Here is a 20930-nt window from a genome sequence, read left to right on the forward strand (position 1 = left end):
AACCTCAGAGATTCACAATTCAACCACCTTTGTTAACTGAAATAGAATTTCTGGGTGTCCTCACCTTAGCTTTCACCTTTTCCTACCACTAAGTCTAAGTCAACATAGCAATTCCACTATGGCTATTGTTCTAAAATAATTAGAGGGAAATATTGTCAAAATATACTTATTATTATTAGAATAAGCTAGGATTAGAAGCAGGAGCTTAACTTTTGGGTATGTGTTTATTAATGTGTCTGGTTCCCTCCTTGCATCAGGGTCTACTTCCTAAAAACACCGCTTGCAAATTTCTCTGATAATGGTCTCATTTTCAAGAGGAAAAACAGAGTCATTTTTTCATAGCTATATGAAAAAATCCTCCAAATCACTAATATCTAGAGAAATGAATATTAAATGTGCAATCAACTAATGCAAAGTAACTGAAGGTTCTACCTCACACCCACTAGACTGGAGTTTGAACAAAGTGCAAGGACTATTCCCTTTAATTTAGGAAAAAACCAGATATCTTTTTTCTTTTTAAGTTTTTGCCAGGCAAATGGGGTTAAGTGGCTTGCCCAGGGCCACACAGCCAGGTAATTATTAAGTGTCTGAGACCGGTTCTTTGAACCCAGGTACTCCTGACTCCAGGGTCAGTGCTTTATCCACTGCGCCACCTAGCCACCTGTAGATATCTTATTGTCTGATCTTGTTACCTCTTAGACTTCTCTTTAAGGATATGATTTCTCTCTCATCACACCCAATTTGGATCAAGGTACAACATGGAAACAAAGTAAAGACTGACAGAGTGCTTCCTGTGGGGGGGGGAAGCAAGATTGGGGGAAAACTGTAAAACTCAAATAATATCTTTAATAAAAATAAAGTAAAAAAAAAAAGATTGCCCTGCCCCCTTTGGCTGTCTATTGCACGTGTGTGTGTGTGTGTGTATGTCAATGTCTGTTCCATCTTGAGAAAAAAAGCTCACTCGATCCTTCCAATACTGTTAATTAGTGTCCTAATTCTCTTCTATCTTTTGAAAAGTCTGTTTATAATAGGGGCTTCCTTTTTTTTTAAATTTCACTCTTTTCTTAACCCCTTAAAATCTGGCTTCTGACCTCATTCCATCAAAAATTCTCTCTTCAAGGTTATTAATAATCTGTTAAGCTGCAAAATCCAATAGCCTCTTCACAGTTTTTATTCTTCGTGACCACTTATAGTCTTTGACACTGTCAATCAACCTCTCTTCTTTGATATTCTCTCACTAGATTTTTGGAACTTTGACCCGATTCTTTTTTGTTTTTGTTTTTTGCAAGGCAAATGGAGTTAAGTGGCTTGCCCAAGGCCACACAGCTAGGTAATTATTAAGTGTCTGAGACTGGATTTGAACCCAGGTACTCCTGACTCCAAGGCTGGTGCTTTATCCACTATATCCACTATGCCACCTAGCCCCCCCCAATTCTTTTTCTATCTAATCACACCACCACTTCTATTCAATTCTCCTTTGAGTGATCAACATTCAGATCACACCTTCGTTAGATGTCCCAAAGGGTTCTGTCCTGGACCCTCTTCTCTCTTTATACTATTTCAACTTATTTCATTATTTTCCATGGATTTAATTACCATTTTTATGCTGATGATTCACAAATTTACCTCTCCTACCTTAAAGTCTCTGTTCCTTCCAACTGCCTTTCAGACCAGAACTAGATATCTGGTAGACAATTTACATTCAACTGATCTGAAAATGAACTTATTATTTTTTCCCAAAACCTTGCTCCTCTCCTACCTTCCTTATTTCTGTCATCCTCCCAATTTCTCTGGTTTGAAACCTATGTGACACCCTCAACTGTTTACTATCTTTCACCTTCTATATCCAATCTGTTGCCTATCAGTTCTGTCCAGGCTTCAATCATGTATCAAAGCAAATTAAAAAAAAATAAGTTCAATTTTATCACCCCATCATGCCCCCCCTACTCAATAAACCTCAGTAACATTCTATCACCTCTAGAATCACATGCAAAATTCTCTGATATTGAAAGTCCTTCATAATCTAGTCCCTCTTAGCTTTTCAGTATTTTTATAACTTATTCTAAAATATGTATTATTTAATCTATTGACACTGAAAGGTTTCCCTTAGAAGATGAGATTTTGGTTGGATTTAAAGGAAGTCGGGGAGGATAGTAGGTAGAAATAATGAAGGAGAGTATTCCAAGGAAGATGGACAGCAAAAGAAAAGACCCAGAGTAAGAGATAAAATAAATTTCAACTTTAGTTCCTAATTGGAAATTTTTCTCATTGCTTTTCTAAGTTTTTAAAAAAATGTTAAATTAATTCAACTGTTCCTTATTTTGGTGATCAAAGTATTTTGATATGAATTTTCTTCTAAGGACTGATTTATCCTTTATTGCTATTTTGTTTCATTTTCTGTTTTGTTTCTATGTTTCTATGATTTATTCTTTGATCCACCAATTATTTGGTATCCAATTGTTGGCAAGTTATCCAGAGTTCCTTTACTGAATATAATCTTCATTGGAATGTGGTTATAAAAGATTTGTGTTTAGTATCTGTTTTTCTGCATTTGTGAGGGTTTTCTGCCTCAATTTTTGCATAGCATCAAAAAATATAAACTTGTTTCTATTCTCATTCAATAATTGCCAAAGATCTAACATTTCTAACTTCTCTGAAATTCTATTTGGATCTTTAACATTTTTTAATGTCGAGAATGAAAGTACATCAAGCTATTCTTTAAATTTTACTATTTCTCCCTCTATTTTGATTAATTTTCCTTTAAATTTTTAGATGCTATGCTATTCAATGCATAAATATTAAATGTTAATAATGATACATCTAAGATTCTTTAAAGCATAAACACATTCTTTGCTTATTTTTACTCTGTCCTCTTTAGCAAAAAAAAGTAAAGATGAGTTCATTGAGCACTAGGTGTTCTATAGCTGAAATACTCCATGTTGAATCTGTTTGCTCTTTTCCTGCACTAATCACAGGTTTTCCCTCTTTGCTTCTTTCCTTTTAATGTCCTTTTCATGCTCTCTTCTCTAGATACTGAAGCTTATTCTCTTATGAATGAATATTCCCTTCCCTGTCCTATCCTGTTCCCTTCTCCCTGAATCCCACCTATTTTCTTTTCTATATTTTACACACACACACACACACACACACACACACACACACACACACACACACACACACACACACTATATTTTCTCTCTGCTTTCACTCTGTCCCTCTTCTTAAATGTGCTGTAGGGTAGCTAAGTGGCACAGCAGACTGACCACCAACCCTGGGGCCAAGTGGCCCCAAGCCCACATACTACCCCTAAAGCCCAGCAACCACCTGGCCCTGTAGTCCCAGACAGGCCATCCAATCCCAGCTCCTTGCAAGAAGTAAAAAAGAAAATGTGTTCTATCTGACCACTCTCCCCCATGGTCCACCCTCTCCTCCATCACTCATATCTCCCTCCTTTCCCCTGTCCCCCTACTCTCCTTCTTACTCTAGATGTGTAAACCCCATTGAGTATATATGCTGTTTCCTCTCCGAGGCACCTCTGATGAGAGCGAAGTCCCTCATTCCCTCTTGTCTTCCCCCCTTCCATATCATTGCAATAGCTCATTGTAATAATACAAGAATCTTATTATATGAAATATCTTAGCCTATTCCACCTGTCCTTTTTCTTACTCCCATTTACATTTCCCTTTTAGCCACTGACTCCATTTTTACAATACATTATATCTTCAAATTCAGCTCTCTCTTGTGCTTCATCTTTTGCTCCTTCTACCTGCTCTATTAAATGAGAAGTTTCATCATTAAGTCCCTCATATTTTACCCTTCTCCTCCGTTCTCTATGTTTCACCTGAGTCCTATATTTGAAGATCAAACTTTCTGGTCAACTCTGGCCATTTTAAGAGGAACATTTGAAATTCCCCTGGTTCATTCAAAGTCCATATTTTTCCCTGGAAGAGGACGTTCAGTTTTGCTGGGTAGTTGATCCTCGGTTGCATTCCAAGCTCTTTTGCCTTCCAGAATATTATATTCCAAGCCCTATGAGCCTTTAATGTAGTTGCTGCTAAGTCCTGTGTGATCCTGATTGCAGCTCCACGATAGCTGAATTGTGTCCTTCTGGCTGCTTGTAATATTTTTCTCTTTGACTTGGGAATTCTAGAGCTTGGCTATAATATTCCTGGGGGTTGGGTTTTTTTTTTTAATGTCTCTCTCTTTTTTTTAAGGTTTTTGCAAGGCAAATGGGGTTAAGTGGCTTGCCCAAGGCCACACAGCTAGGTAATTATTAAGTGTACGAGACCAGATTTGAACCCAGGTACTCCTGACTCCAGGGCTGGTGCTTTATCCACTGCGCCAACTAGCCGCCCCTTTAATCTCTTTCTGGGGGAGATTGGTGGACTTTCTTAATTTCTATTTTGCCCTCTGCTTCTAGGATATTTGGACAATTTTCCTGTAGGAATTCTTTAAAAATGATGTCAAGGCTCTTTTCCTGATCATGACTTTCAGATATCCCAACAATTTTTAAATTAGCTTTCTTGAATCTGTTTTCCAGATCAGTTGTTTTTTCAATGAGATGTTTCATATTTTCTACTAAATTTTCATTCTTTTGGTGTTCAAGTATTGTCTTGACTTCTCGTAAAGTCATCAGCTTCTTTTAGCTCCATTCTACATATGAAGGATTTGTTTTCTTCAGAGAGCTTTCGTATCTCCTTTTCCATCTGGCTAATTCTGCTTTTTAAAGCATTCTTCTCAATAACTTTTTTGAATTGTTTTATCCATTTGACCTATGCTGCTTTTTAACATGTTATTTTCTTCAGCATTCTTTTGGATCTCCTTGACTAAGCTGCTGACTTCTTTTTCATTTCTCTGCATTTTTTTTCTCTGCATTTCTCTCATTTCTTTTCCCAATTTTTCTTCTATCTCCCTCACTTGATTTTCAAAATCTTTTTTGAGCTCTGTCATAGCCTGAACCCAATTTCCTTGCCGTCTTCAGATGCAGGTGCTTGTACTTCCTCATCTTCAGATTCAGTATTTTGATCCTTCTTGGGATCATAGACAATGTATTTCTCCATGGTGTTCCTCCTTTTTCTCTGTTTACTCATTTTCCTAGTCTGTGCTTGTTTTTGGGGTGCTTCCTGAACTTATGAGAATTATTGGGACACCCCCCCACAAGGACCTCTGTGTCTGAGGCTCTGTCTTCCCTCCTAATCTGTGAATGACTACACACGCACCCCTCTGCCACGGGGCTGAGGTGGGGGGGGCCTAGACTGTGATCAGGATCTGAATGTGGCCAGAGCCCCAGAGTCCTGTTCCAGGTACAGAGGATAGACCTCGGAAGTCTCTCTCTACTCCCCTAAGTTAAGTAAGCTGCAGCTCTCTCTGGCAGAGCACGCCCCTCCCCGCTGATTTTCCAAGTTGTGCCCCATGCTCCCTGGAGTATAGGTCAGGAAACTGCCCCCCGCTGCCATGAGCCAAGGCTCATGGGGTTACCTCCAGGAGGCTAAAGTTCCTTCCCTTTGGTGGGCAGCCCCTCTAACCCTGTGGAGCGGAGCCTTTCCGCTATTTTCCAGGTTACCTTGGGAAAATCCCTTACTGGATCCTTCTGTGGGTTCTGTCTCTTGAAAATTTAGAGTATTTTATTACTTTTGAAATATTAGAGAGAAAGCACTTGAGAGGCTCTTCTGTCGCCATCTTGGCTCTGCCCCCCCCCAATTTTCTTGTTGAGTATCGTATATTTTACACCAAGGTGTGTATTTGTATGTTTTCAACTTACCTTTGTCAGGTTCATGAAAAAGTGAAGTTCATAGGATGCTCATTCCTCCCACTCCTAACATGTTTGATTATTCTTCATCTCATGAACCTTTATTTTTTATGAGAGTATATTCCCATTCCTTCTCCCTATTTTCTTCTGAGGGTATTCTGCTTTTTCTTTCCATTTCCTTCTCCCAAGACCATTAAAGTAGAATAAAACCACCTTTTGGGATCTTCTTTAATATAACCTTTTCTATGATGCTTAAAGGTTTTCTTTTCCAATTACTGTGTTATAATATAAACAATGCTTCATCATACATTCACTTCCAATTGATCAAATATGTGTACTTTTTATATTCTTTTGACTCTTGTGTTTATATTTCAAAGTTTCTACTAAGTTCTGGCATTTTCATGGAGAATGCTTGAAAGTCTATTTCATTAAAGACAATTTTTCTCCCTGAAGAATTATACTATTTTGTCAAAAAGGTTATTCATGATTGTAAGCTTTACTTTTTACCTTTGGAGAATTATACTCCATGCTATTCTAAAGAATGGCAGTTGGTTTGTGTGATCTTGTGACTCCATGCAATTTTAATTATTCATTTTTCACTATTTAGTAGTATTTATTCTTTAACCTGGAAGTCCTTAATTATGGCTATGATATTCCTGGGAGTTTTCATTTGGGATTTTTTTCAGGGAAGTACCCAGTGGATTCAGTACTGTTTCTCTCAGCTTTTTTGGGAGGGTCATGATTTTCTAATGCTCAATAATTCTTAGATTTTTTTGTCTTGTGCTATCATTGCTTTCTGTTATGTTCAATTTTATGTTGAGGTTCTTATTTTCTTCCATTCTGAGCCATTACTTTTATTTGTCGTGCTTTCCTTCCCTAGCTTTCTTTTTCTTTTAAAATTACAATGTAAAAAATATTACAATGTATCAGTGCTACTGACAGTTTGGGAGCTGTGGATATTGGGAACCTGGCTGCCTGGGACAGGAGTGTTAAAGAGAAACTTTGATGGCTCCTTTGGGATTTGCCACAGTCTTGACATGGGGAACAACTTGATGTTTAGCAGCTCTCTTCGTGCCTTAGAGGCAGAATCTGCCCACTTCATCCAGCAGAAGAATGACTCTATCTCCTATGAATAGTGGTGGGAATTGTCAGTCAGAATATGTTGCCATTGTACTAGTTCCAGTTTTCTTCACCTTGGGACTTTTTTGGAGTCTTTACCTTCCAATTGTTTAAGAAGGGCTAACAGTGTACATCAGAAATTAAACAAGATATTGAGGAAAAGGCTGAAAAGACTGAATTGACAGTTTTTTCAAGAATAGTGATACTACCATGGAAACAATGTAAAAGACTGACAAATTTCCTTCTGGGGTGGGGGTGGGGTGGGGGGAGGGAAGTAAGAGGGAAAAATTGTAAAACTCAAAATAAATAAAATCTTTATAAACAATAACAACAACAAAAGAATGGTGATACTGTTGAATAAATTTTATCATGAAAAATGAAGCAAATGCTGATGTTTTAAAAGCCATGATGGCAGACAGTAGCATCTGTGATTCTGAAAGTTTTCTAAATTGTAGTATTTCAGGTAGTCATCCTGGTCTTACGTCATCAGGAGGAACTCCAGGAAAGTATATGTGTGTGTGTGGCTACCATCTCTATGTTGAATAAGGGGTAGTAGGAAGAGATGTATACAATGTTTAAACCATAAATGATAGTACTTCATAAAATCAAATAACAAATCTAAAGAAGGAAGAAATCAGCACCAAGAGAAGTGACTGTTCTTTCTTTTGGCAGGCTAAGAGTTACAAAAGTGGAACAAAACAAGACTAATGCCAAGGAACAGAGAAGTATGATGTCTGTGAGTGGCAAATAAGGTGTCAATGCAAAGTACCTGTTACTTCTGTAAAAAGGGAATGAAGTGACACAGGAGAGGAGGTGGAGTTTTATTTGAAGTTTTAAAGAGATTGAAAACTTAGGATATATACAAACTTAGGAGATATACAAAGTCAATTGTCCAAGAAAATATTTTCTTATCTTTGGAGCCACTTCTACTTATGAGTGTTAAAGACTATAAAATGGAACACTATTGTTATGCAAGAAGCCAAGTTTCATGCATTAGATCTATAACTGGTTTTGTCTCTTATGTCTTATTAAGTATATTTCATTTTTGAGAAAGGCAAGATTTAATAGTATTTATAATAATCTTTTCCTTTGCACGCGTGTGCGCGCACGTGCACGCAAACACACACAAAACACAGAGTTTTATCATTTCAGTAAAATATATGGGTAGTGAGAGTATTAATGAATAGTTAGAGATGGAGCTCTTTTTTCCCTCTCCCTCCTCTTTGTTAACCCCATCTGGTTTCTTCTCATTTTTTTTTTGTCTGGGGGGAGAATAAACAGTAAGCACAAGCAATTTCACTGTTACTGGAGTAATAGGCAATGACTGCAGCAGCTCCTCCCCCCACTTCATCAAAATCACATTTCATCCCTAGACAACCAATGGCTTCCTTTTAGGAGGCACTTAAAATTAAGGCAACAATCACATTTTAATGATTTAAAAAATGACTGCAGGTCCATCAGAAGTTATTGTTTTGACAGCCCAAGGCCCAAACAAGCATTTCAAGTATAGGACAAGGGAATGTAACTTCTAGGCCTTTTTTCATGGTGTATTTGATGGCTGTTGGGTATTGCTGAATATTCATATAATACTATTTAAAAAGTCTTCCCAAGTGTGTTCACAGAAGGCAAGAGCACAGTCTGGGAGAAGCGATGATAGAATAAGCTAGAAACATATCTACCAAAAAGATTCCCAAAAGAATATTTCTTATGTCAATAGGTTTTTAAGTATTAATGTAAATGTGATCTTTTTCTTTTCTAAATATAGCAATAAAGTTAAGACTTTACCAAATTTTTAAGATGACTAGTAGATTTAATTTTGCCTTACATTTTTTTTCCTTCTTCATATTTCAAGGTAGCATGGTGCAATAGAGCTAGCCTTGGACTCAGGAAGACTTGTGTTCAAGTCTCACTTCTTACAGAAACAGGCTATATGATCTTAATCTTTTAGGGCTCCCATCAATTCTCTTAAGACCATAGATTTCAGAAAAGGTGCAGATCTGCATTAGTAGAGGGAATTTCCTCATTGGAAGTTCTCTATTTCAATGAAATTTTAGGTGCAGTTCAAAATTTGTGAATTTTCTAATATCTTCTGGCTAAGTCTACATGTGGGTATATGATGACTATATAATTATAGAGGATATAAATGTGAAAATAAACTATCTGAAAAAAATTGTATATGTGTGTAAATGTTTTCATTAGGTCAAGATTTAAAAGTCTTAGCTTTGTAGAGTTAAAAAGCATCATTAATTATTAATGTCTTAAAAATTATATTCCAATATGGAGAGAAATCAAAATATAAGATACTTAAAAAGCTTTAATAATTTTATTTGGGCCAAAGCAATATTTAGCATAATAGTGGAGAAAGAAAATGCACTAATATAAAAATTATATTTAAATGAAAAGCATATTTTTAAAGTTTCCTAAAGTTTGACTATTTTTGATTTGGTTATCTTACAGTTATGCCAAAATGCACTCCATATACCAATCATTTTTTTTGTTGATTTCTAATATTCAATGATAATTTTTAAGTGTTTACAGGTGCTTACATTTTTTCCTCTCTTTTCCTTTGGAGTGGAAGGAATTCCCAATATAAGTTTTCATAATGATACCACTATTATTATTCTGTACAAAACTTTAACAATAATTTTTCATCATCTTCATCAATTTGTGTATCAAATATGTTTTTAACTGTATGGCTTGTACCTTAAGACTTTTGTGCTACCAAAGCCGAGGTAAAAATAAAAAGATAACTAAATAGTAAAAAAATTAATATATTGTATCTAGTTTCCTTTCTTTCATTTTATTTTAATTCTTATTTTCTTTGGATTAGTTGTGCTCTTTTCTTCTGGGCTTGTCTTTTGGGTTTCTCCCAGTCCAAATATTTCTTCATATGTCTGGAATTTTTTCCTTTTACTATTCACTACAGTCTCACTCTGTGCACTGGGGCTTTGCTACTTTCCATTCTCATGGCAGGTAAAATTAGATCCCATCTACTGTAGGAACTCCTGGGTTCATGCTGGTTTCTATGTAGTTCAACTTAAGCGTGGTCTTCTTGTCTTCTTATCTTTCTTCTTGGACAGTTCTGAACCCAGAGGTGACTTTGTCCCTTGCTATAAGTCTGATGGGGTCCAACCAGATGGTGGTTGTCTTGATTGTAGACCTCAAGAGTTTTATTTTCCAGGTGTTGTCTCTGGCCCTTTTTCCTGTTGTGGTTCCTAAGCTTGTGCTGTATAGATTTAGGTACTTAGCTTCTTTCACTGTGCTCCTCTGGAATCTGGGCTATTGCTCTGGCTCTTTTGCCAATTGTAGCTGGGGGGGAATTGCTGCCTGAGCACTGGTCTGTCTTTTCCTTCCACTTTGGATCTGAGTAGTCCACTTGCTTTGCCTATCATGCTTAGTCTCTGCTTAGAGACTCAAGGGTTCTGATAGTATATCTGGTGGAGTCCTGAACTAAATCAATTCTTTGGTTTTATCATATCCCTCACCTTTGTTTTTTTTAATATTTGAGACTGGGTTTTTACCTTATTTTTAATTTTTATTTAAGGCAATGGAATTAAGTAACTTGCCCAAGGTCGCACAACTAGGCAATTATTAAATGTCTGATCTAGATTTGAACTCAGGTCCTCCTGACTCCAGGGCTGTTGCTCTATCCACTGTGCCACCTAGCTGCCCCTCCCTCACCTTTTAATTGTTTCTTCTGATGCACTTAAAAAACTTTACTGGGGTATTTATAGAGAACCTGGCTCTTCTAGTTTGTAACATGCCACCACCTTCCCCAAATTATATTTGTTTAGCTTTTAAAGTATTTGAAAACCTGAGTTCAATGGTCTCCTCCTAAATTATGCAATCCAATCAAACTGGTTCCTTTATTCCTCACACAGGACATCTCTGTCTCAGAACCTTTGGAACAGGATATATCCCCTCTTCATTTCAACCTCAAAAAATCAGTCTTCTTTCCAGAAGTAGTTCAGACAATATCTTCTATGGGAAATCTTTTGTGATTCCTTCAATGGCTAACTTGTGTCCCTATCAAATTATTTCACTTTTAACTATTTTATGTTTATTCTCTGCATTTTTATATCTATACTGTCTCCTTGATTAAAATTTTAAACCCCAAGTAGTGATTGCTTCATTCACTACGCTTGTATCTTCAACATCTACCACAGTACCTAACATATGTCAGGTAATTAACATCAACTGATTAATAACTATTTGTTTTATAGATTGATACAAATTGTACTGATATTCTGTTGGCAATTATCAAATACAGAAACAGCCCAAAATAAGAAAAATAATTAAAAGACAATTTGAATAACCTGGAGTACCTGAATATATTGATGTTAGTTACTTAAAAAGTTACATGGTCTATAAACTTTAAAGTATTATATGAAGTTCAATTAGTAAAATTTACCCCCTAAATTTCAATAAATATATCCATAAAAAGTCTTACTAAATATTTTCTAAAATAAATTACACGTGAAAGAATTAGATGGCAAATTATACTATAAAAATAAGAGTAATAGCACTCACCCACCTTCACTAACCAGCTCACTGTTGTCTGATTGCTTACAGGAAATTATCTTCTCCACCAACTGGTTGTAGCTGCAATTACCAACTGCTTTCACAATATCAGTAATCTGTAAAAGAAATAACTAACTCATTTTTCTTGTAGAAGATGAGAGGGAAAACAATTCTCTCTAATATTGTCATACTATATAAAAACTCAAGTTAATTTTGTATCAACAATAATAAAGTTTTACTAGTGAGAAGAAAACCACTAACATGAATATCAAGTCCTTTTTGCCATTTCCTTTCTAACTTACTATAAATGTATTCTTCACCTATATCTACATAAAATGTCTGGATTATACAAAATCTTCAAAAACAGGGGAAAAAATGATATATCTACAAGTCACTTTGCTAATCAAGGCCTAAATGTGTATTTAATTGAACAAATAAAAAAGCAATGTTTTAGAATTTAGAATATTTAGAAGCTAGCATAAATTTTCAATTTTATTTAATTTTAGAAATTTTAGTTAATTTACCACAACAATGAGAATTTTACATTGAAGAAAAGGCTTGTCTAAAGGTAATAATTTTTGGGACAACCCTAATTTTTCTAACTAAAAATAAAAAAACTCATTAAAAGATTCATTTTACATTCAATTTAGTACTTTAAAAACTTGAAATAGTTACTTTCCTCATTATACTCTATGTCTGAGTCAAACCAGACTACTAGGAGATGTCCTAACTGGACAACCCCTGTCTTGTTTCTATGCCTTTGTACAAATTGTCCCTAAATGCTGTGGACAGCCTCCCTCCTTACTTCTTGCTTTTTTGAAATCTTATGGGGTTTTTTTTTCAAGGTTCAATTGTGATAATGATTTCTTTTCCAGTCCTTTCTGAATCTCATGCATGACAGTGGTCTTCATTCATCAAATTATTTTAAATTTAGGAAAAGGATCAGGGGGTAGAGTCAAGATGGCAGCGTGAAGGCAGGAATTCCCAGAAACTCATTCCCCCCAAAACTCCAAAAGTCCTCAAATTATGACTCTAGCCAAAATTTAGAGGGACGGAACCCTCAGAAAGACTGAGTGGTACAATTTTACATTCCAAGACAACTCAGAAGATCCACAGGAAAGGTCTGTTTCACCACGACGGGGTGCTGGAAAGAGCTGCAATGCAGCACTGTGGGCTGGAGCAAACCAGTTCCAGCCTTCCATGAACAGCCCCTGCAGCCCCTAGGTCCCTGCGGGCACCTGGGTCCATGACAGTGGGGGTGGTTTCCAGACTTTGTGATCCAGGGATCACTGAGGACAGCCTGAAGAGGTGTGAGAGTACTCTGCAGCACCAGAGTGAGCGCAGAGCAGAGTGCCAGCCCCAGAGCAGCCCTGCAGTGAGAACCTGCAGTAGGAATTGGGGAAGCCATCCAGCACTTCCAGAGCTCCCAGCCCACAGACAGTAAGGGGGCTGGGGGAGACTGTAGAGATCTCTTTGCTCTCCCTGGGGCAGGACTCTGCTGTTTGCCCACACTCAGATCCAGGTCACAGTCTGGGCTCCCATACTACCATAGAGGAGCAGGGACCCTCCTCACAGCTCCAGGGCAAAGGGGAAGGTCTATGGTCAACCACATACGAGAGCACAGGCAAGAGAAGAGTCAGAGCCTCTCATAAGACCTTGGAAGATTTAAGGTCCCTGTGGGGTATCCCCCCCCTCCCCAGTTTGGAAGTGCATCAAATCAGTCACAGGCTAAGGAAATGAGCAAACAACAGAAAAAGAAGAATCTGACCATAGAAAATTACTTTGGTCCCACGGAGGATCAAAATACATACTCAGAAGATGAGAAAGTCAAAGCTTATGTATTCACAACCTTCAAGAGAAACAGAAAATGGACTCAGGCTATGCATGAGCTCAAAAAAAGACTTTGAAAAGCAAATAAGTGAGGTAGAAGAAAAATTGGGAGGAGAAATGAGAGCAATGCAGACAAATCATGAAAACCAAGTCACCAGTTCAGGGAAAGAAATATCAAAAAAAAAAAAATGAAGAAAATAAAATGTTAAAAACCAGTTTAGACCAAATGGAAAAAGCAACACAAAAGGCAAATGAGAAGAATGCCTTAAAAATCAGAATTGGCCAGGTGGAAAAGGAGATTAAAAAGAGCTCTCTGAAAAAAATAGCTCCTTTAAATGGAGAATGGAACTAAAGGAAGTCAATGACTTCATGAAAAATGAGGAAGAAATAAAATTCTACCAAAAGAATCAAAAATTAGAATAAAATTGAGAAATATCTCATTGGAAAAACAACTGACCTCAAAAACAGATCCGGAAGAGATAATTTAACAATTATTGGATTACCTGAAAGTCATGACCAGGAAAAGAGCCTTTATTTTTCAAAAAATAATAGAGCAAAATTGCCCCAAGATCCTAGACGCAGAGGGTAAAATAGTTCACTGATCACCTCCTGAATGAGATCCCAAAAGAAAAATTCCCAGGAATATAGCCAAATCCCAAAATGCCCAAGTCAAAGAGAAAATACTAAAAGCTGCCAGAAACAAACAATTCAACTACCAGGGCTCTAAAGTCAGGATTACACAGGATTTAGCAGCATCTACATTAAGGGCTGGTACGTAGGCTTGGAATACAATATCCTGGAAGGCAAAAGATCTTGGTTTACAACTGAGAATTAACCACCCAGCAAAACTGAACATCCTCTTTCAGGGAAAAGATGGACTTTCAGTGAAACAGGAGACTTTTCAAACTTTCCTATTGAAACAACCAGAACTGAACAGAAAGTTTGATCTCCAAGTACAGGACTGAGGTGAACCATAAAGGGGGTGATTGAGGAGGATTAATTATGAGGAACTTAATGATGTTGAACTGTTTACATTCCTGCATGGGAAGAAGATACTGATAATTCATATGAATATTCTCATGCATATGAGCAGTTGGAAGGAGCATATATAGACAAGGTACTGGAAGGAGTTGAATATCATGGAATAATATAGTCATAAGATGGAGCAAATGGGTGATAAAGGAAAGCACTGGGAGGAAGGGAAAGGAGAGGAAGAAGTTAAGATATTTTACATATGAGTCAAGATAAAGCTTTTTCAATGGAGTGGAATGGGGGGAAGGTGAGGGGGAATGAGTAAACTTGCTTTATCATCAGAAATGGCTCAGAGAGGAAATAACATACACGCTTCATAGGGTATAGAAATCTATCTTACCCTAGAGAAAAATGAGAGGAAAGGAATGGGATAAGGGGGAATGAGGGGAGGGAAGGGGGGGGAAGTGATAGAAGAGAGGGAAGATTGTAATAGAGGGTATTCAGATACAATACCCTTCTGAACAGGGACAGGGTAAAAGGAGAAAGAGAACAGAATAAAAGAGAGTGGGGAGGAATAGAGTACAGGGAAATACAACTAGTAATAGCAACTGTGGGAAAAATAGTGAAGCAACTTCTCTGGGGGACTTATGATAAAGAAAGCAACTCACGCCAGAGACAGAGCCATTGGAATCTGAACACAAAGTGAAATACACTTTTCTTCCTCTCTTATTATTCTTGAGATTTCTCTATCTTTTTTTGGGGGGGAGGGGGATTTATGTTTACTCTCACAACAAGAGTATTATAATAATATAAAAATAAATAAACCAACAAAAATTAAAAAATAAAAAATTATTTTAAATTTATTTAAACAACCTTGAATTGCTAGAGCAAAAAGTAAACTTGAAGGGAAGAACTGTTTGGATATTCTATCACCAATAGCTAAGTACAAAGTTATTTATTGTCAAATTGAAGTAAGTAAGCATGATGTTTTAAATTTTTAAAGCTGATTCCTTCTTTTCTTTTTATTAAAGATTTCATTTGAGTTTTACAATTTCCCCCATCTTACTCCCCGTCCCAAAGAAAGCAATCTGTCAGTCTTCACTTTGTTTTCATGTTGTACATTGATCCAAACTGAGTGTGATGACAGAGAAATCATATCGTTAAGAGACAAAAAGTCTAAGAGATAATAAGATCAGACAATAAGATATCCGTTTTTTTTCTAAATTAAAGGGACTAGTCCTTGAACTTTGTTCAAACTCCATGGCTCTTTATCTGGATACAGATGGTATTCTCCATTGCAGACAACCCAAAATTGTCCCTGTTTGTTGCACTGATGGGACAAGCAGGTCCATCAAGGTTGAACATCACCCCCATGTTGCCATTAGGGTGTACAGTGTTTTTCTGGTTCTACTCATCTCACTCAGCATCAGTTCATGCAAATCTCTCCAGGCTTCCCTGAATTCCCATCCCTCCTGGTTTCTAATAGAACAATAGTGTTCCATGACATACATATACCACAGTTTGCTAAGCCATTCCCCAATTGAAGAACATTTACTTGATTTCCAATTCTTTGCCACCACAAACAGGGCTGCTATGAATATTTTTGTACAAGTGATGTTTTTACCCGTTTTCATCATCTCTTCAGGGTATAGTGTATCAAAGGGTATGCTCATTTTTGTTGCCATTTGGGCATAGTTTCAAATTTCTCTCCAGAAAGGTTGGATGAGTTTACAGCTCCACCAACAGTGTAATAGTGTCCCAGATTTCCCACAACCCTTCTAACAATTATCATTATCCTTTCTGGTCATATTGGCCAGTATGAGAGGTGTGAGGTGGTTCTTCGGAGAAGCTTTAATTTTAAGCTGATTCCTTCTTAAATATATTAGTGATTTTCAAATCTCTTCTTTTTTCCTCCCCAGTGCCCCAGCAATTTAACAACAAAAACTATTAAGAAAATATGAATGACAAAGAACATATAGTTCTTCTAAGAGAAGGGAAAACATGTTTCATGGACCAGTTATACATGGTTAATACTAGTGTTCTTTTCATTCATGTGGCTGTAGTTATTATGCATATTATTCTCCTGATCTGCTTATTTCACTTAGCATCATTTCATATAGACTGTGCCATGTTTTTCTAAATTCTCTCTATTTAGGTTTCTTACAGTACAAAAGTATTTTCTTACATTTATATGTTCCAGTTTGTTTAGTCAATGGGTACTTTGTTTCAAGCTTTTTGTTTTTGGTAAGACAAAAAATGCAGCTAAAAATATTGTTATATAGGAACTTCCCCCATCCTGTTCTATCATTAACCTTCATGGGAATATACACTATTTTAGAAGTAGGATTACTGGGCCAAAGTCTGTGAATAATTTAATAACTTTTACTGTCAATAATTGCAAACTTTTCCTGAACTACAGTTGCTGAAAAATACACCAGTATATTAATAATGCCTCCCTTTCCACAAAGTAGATCAATTCCCAAAACTTTAATTTCTCTTTTTCTTTTAATATTAAAAACACAACTTTGAAACATCTAAGTTGTTTTCATTTTTTATTTCCCTTTATTACTAGTGATTTAGAATTTTTCAAATGCTTATTTAACATTTACATTTATTTTTTATTATAACAAATTTTACGGTGCTGAAAGTCACCCTTTAGAAAATACATAAAAATCCTTAAACAAAAAAACAGCTGCTTCAATTTTTTTCTTTCAAATAAGCACTGGGCAATAAGAGGCAGTTCCTATAAAACAGTATTCACGCAAACAATATATTCCATGATAGTTATAGTTTGATAATTAATCATGGCATGGAGAAGACTGTATGTTCTTGAAGATTATACTAGTAAAGTATGAGCTCTATAGAGTCTACACAGGCTTGAACTAAAGTAAATAAGATTGTTTGCTGTTTAAGCATCAACATACTTAAGCATTCCTTTCCAATGGGTTTCCCTGGAGCTCTTATCTCATCAGAACCTTTTGTGTTGTCTTCTGAGTGGAGTGTATATGAAGAGGCTCTTTTAGGAGGGTGCCCAGGCCAGCCACCTCTTAGTTTCCACAGCACTCTTCCAGACTTCTCTACTATGTCCCTGGGTCAAGTTATCTTCTATTCTTGCCCACCCTGCCATCTTTTCAACTTCCTTCTGTTACCTTCCCCTACTAGACTGTAGACTCTTTGAAGGGAAGGATGATCTTTATTTATTCATTTTTGTGTTCCCAGCACTTGGTGCAGTATCTGGTACATAGTAGTTGTTTAATAATTTTTTAAAAGATGAACTCTTTGATCCTGGAAATCCACGAAACCAAGAAAAACACCAACAATCCAACAGATCTGTGGACTCCCTTGTCTTTCTATAGAGAAGGTGGCAGACTGACCTCTCACTGGATGCCACCAAAAGCAACATGCTGTCCAAGGTGGGGGTCCTCTCTCAGGACACACCATTCTGGGGGCCCTGCTCTTCAGGAAGGAAAGTGAGCTCTTTCAGGGCTCCCATAACTTCTCTGGATGATTGTGTCATTGCACTGGATGCCTCATGGAATGATTCTGCCACTTCAGATCACATGAAGGCAGTGGAGGCCATGGCCCATCCCTTTGGAATGTGATCACCTATCTCTCAGGATCGACCGGCCCAGGTTCAACAGATGGAGCTCCAGTGAGTGTACCTACAGCAGAACAGTCCAATCTTCTGAAGACAAGCTGATGCTGTCCTAGTCTTACAGTTATGACCAATGTATCACACTGATGAGTTCTTCCAACTCAAAGATGGAAGGTTTGAGAGGAAAGACTGACAAGTCCCAGGATGTGTCTGAGTGTCATAGTCTGTCTCCACACAGCACAGGCCAGTGCTGCCTGGTACTGTTGATGGTGCTCTCATGATTAATAGATATAAGAGGAATCGGGACCAGTTAAGACCAAGAGAAGCCTACAGCAACCAGACCATCCATAGCTCTGTTTCCTATCAATCAGGTCCTGGTATAGTCATAGCCTTGCACAGCATAGCCCTCACTATTTTAAACATAATTGTGCAGTTCATATCTTCAATCTTTTAGTTGGTTGGTGTGTCCTTTTTGATACCAAAGGACTAGAAGTAGTGATAGACTGACATAAAAAAGGCCTCAGAGAATACTAAGAATCATAGATTAGATAAAGATTAATCTAACTATTGATACTATATCAATCAACATATATTTACTGAATATCTGCTATGTGCTAGACACTATAAGATACAAAAGTAAATATGAAACAACCCTTGAAGTCAAGAAACATATGTTCTATTAGTGGGGAGTGTTAAGGTATATGTACACACACACACACACACACACACACACACACACGGTAACTTGGATGGGTAGTTATGTAACTGATAACTGTGGGTAATAAGGAAAATCTCTGAGTAGAAGGTGGCTTAAGATGAGTTTTGATGGAAATGAGATTTTAAGCAGTAGTAGTGAGGAAGGAGTATAATCCAGATATGAGAGTGAATAAACAGAAAGACCTGAAGATAGATCTCTAACTGTAAGAATCCCCACCCCAGACAATTAGAGTCAACAAATTTGTAGGAAAATTATATCAATTCAAAGATATAGCTATATAGAATGAAAGCTAACAGGTTTTTTTTAGAAGAGATATGTAAAATGATTTAATTCAATATTTACACAAAGGTAACCAGCAACATAATTTTAAGGAACATTATTATCCTGACCCTCAGTGCTCAAGAAGTAAATAAACAAAAAGATCATTGTGAAGACAACTGCATTTGATATGTTACCATCTGAAACAGAAGATGAGGAAATGGAGAAATTCTATAAAGATCCTAATAAACTCTTTAAGGTTAAGTCATCATATAACTTAATACTTAGCCATTTCAATGCAAATCTGACAATAGGGGAAGGTAGTAATATATGTATAAGATAAATGTATACCTGGCTACACACACACACACACACACACACACACACACACACGGTTGAAGATTAAGGAACAAAAGCCCAAACTATTACAAGCCCCAGTCTTATTTGTATCAGCTCATATAATTTTAATGAACACTAGCCTGAAATACCTCAAAGAGCCTAAAGAGCAAAAGGAAAGAAACAATTCTTAAAAGAATTATAAGCCATTAATACTCATATGAAAGATTGCTCCAAGTCATTCATAAGAGAAATTCATGTTAGGCTTTATCTCATGGAGAGCAAACTGACAATGAGACAAAAAATGGAAAAGAATCAATATTGGAAGGATTGCAGAAAGTCAATAATAATAATAATAATAATAATAATAATAATAATAATAATAATATATTGCTTATGGAGTTACGGTTTGGTCCAACCATTCTGGAAAACAATTTGTAATTAATCTAAATGAATGACTTCCCTTTGACAAAACCAATCCTGATACTAAGTAAACATAAGGACGTCAAAAATAGAAAGAAAACTATTGCCAAAAACACCAATAATTCATGGTGACACTTATTGTGGTGGTAAATATCAACTGAGAAATGGCCCTACAAACTGTGGCATGTTTATTAAATTGGAATGTGATTGTACTATGAGAAATAAGGAATATTATTAGAGCAAAGGAAGCATAGAAGATTTATATGAACTGATGCAGAGAATGAAGAACCAGCAAAACAATATATAGAATAATCATCATTGTGTCAATTGTAGAGGGAGTAGTATAATAAAAAATAGGGAGAGATAAAGATGAGGAGGAAGAGAAAGAAAAGGAAAAAAAGAGAAGGAGAAGCAAAAGAAAGATTAGAAAACTCGTCCCCCCCTTCCATTACTGCAGAAGGGGCAATAATTGTCTGTTTTATTAACTACATTTTTTCCCTTTTATATTCTCAATTACAAAAATATAGCTTGCTTGGTAGAGGAAATAGATAGTTTATTTAGGGCAATGGAATTAAGTGATTTGCCCAAGATCACACAGTTAGCCAATTATTAAGAGTCTGAGGCCAGATTTGAACTCAGTTCCTCCTGACTCCAGGGCCAGTATGCTATCCACTGTGCCACCTAACTGCCCCTAGATAGTTTTTTAAATGATGAAAAAATATGGCTAGTTTTAAAAGTCATTTGACTTACCAAACTATTCATAGCACTGACAAAGTTCAAAATAGCTGTAACCTACAAATTCACAAATAATTTAAAAGACAATTACTTATTACAAAATAAGAAATTAAGGGATGTTCCCGATGAAATGTGGTTTATGGTTTTCTCTGAGAAGGTACAATGATTTAATTTGTCTTTTCTACAGCTGTTAATTTACACTAAACTGTACTTTTCTTTTTTGTTTCTTTTGTTTTTTGCAAGGCAATGGAGTTAAGTGACTTGCTCAAAGTCATACAGTTAAGTAATTGTTAGTGCATGAAGCCAAATTTGAATTCGGATCCTGCCAAGGCTGGTGCTGTATCTACTGCGCCACCTAGCTGCCCCAAAATGATATTTTGCTACTTTATTTCCTTCAAACAAACAATGAAATCTGTTATTATATAATATATAATACAGTATTTCTAAATTCTAAGTTATTCAGAGAAAAACACAAACAACAACCTCACAAATCCAAACAAATGAAATATATAGTTCCAAATGTTATGATGACAGGCCATCTTCTTTGTTTGAAAGAAGTCTCCTATAAAAATTTTAAAAATTAAGGACAAGAATTTAGAAAATTCAAGGTAGTTCTGTTTAATATTTTGAGTCCAGGAATCATATTGCTATGTCTGTTGCTATTTCTGCAAAAA

General features: G+C 36.4%; 1 protein-coding gene across 8 annotated transcripts in view; it reads right to left on the minus strand.

Moving 5' to 3' along the window:
- The window catches only part of MINDY2 (MINDY lysine 48 deubiquitinase 2), a 133572-nt gene that overhangs the window by 37351 nt on the left and 75291 nt on the right, over nucleotides 1-20930 (minus strand). For 5 of the 8 annotated variants that reach the window (XM_074234567.1, XM_074234566.1, XM_074234565.1 and 2 more), the window contains one exon: nucleotides 11403-11505. In XM_074234567.1, the coding sequence (XP_074090668.1) occupies nucleotides 11403-11505 (103 nt within the window). Of the gene's footprint in view, nucleotides 1-11398; nucleotides 11506-20930 lie in introns of those variants that run through there. The other 3 variants (XM_074234569.1, XM_074234571.1, XM_074234573.1) reach the window with 2 other exon arrangements.

This window comes from Macrotis lagotis, chromosome 4 (genome assembly GCF_037893015.1).
Source record: "Macrotis lagotis isolate mMagLag1 chromosome 4, bilby.v1.9.chrom.fasta, whole genome shotgun sequence".
Taxonomy (NCBI): domain Eukaryota; kingdom Metazoa; phylum Chordata; class Mammalia; order Peramelemorphia; family Peramelidae; genus Macrotis; species Macrotis lagotis.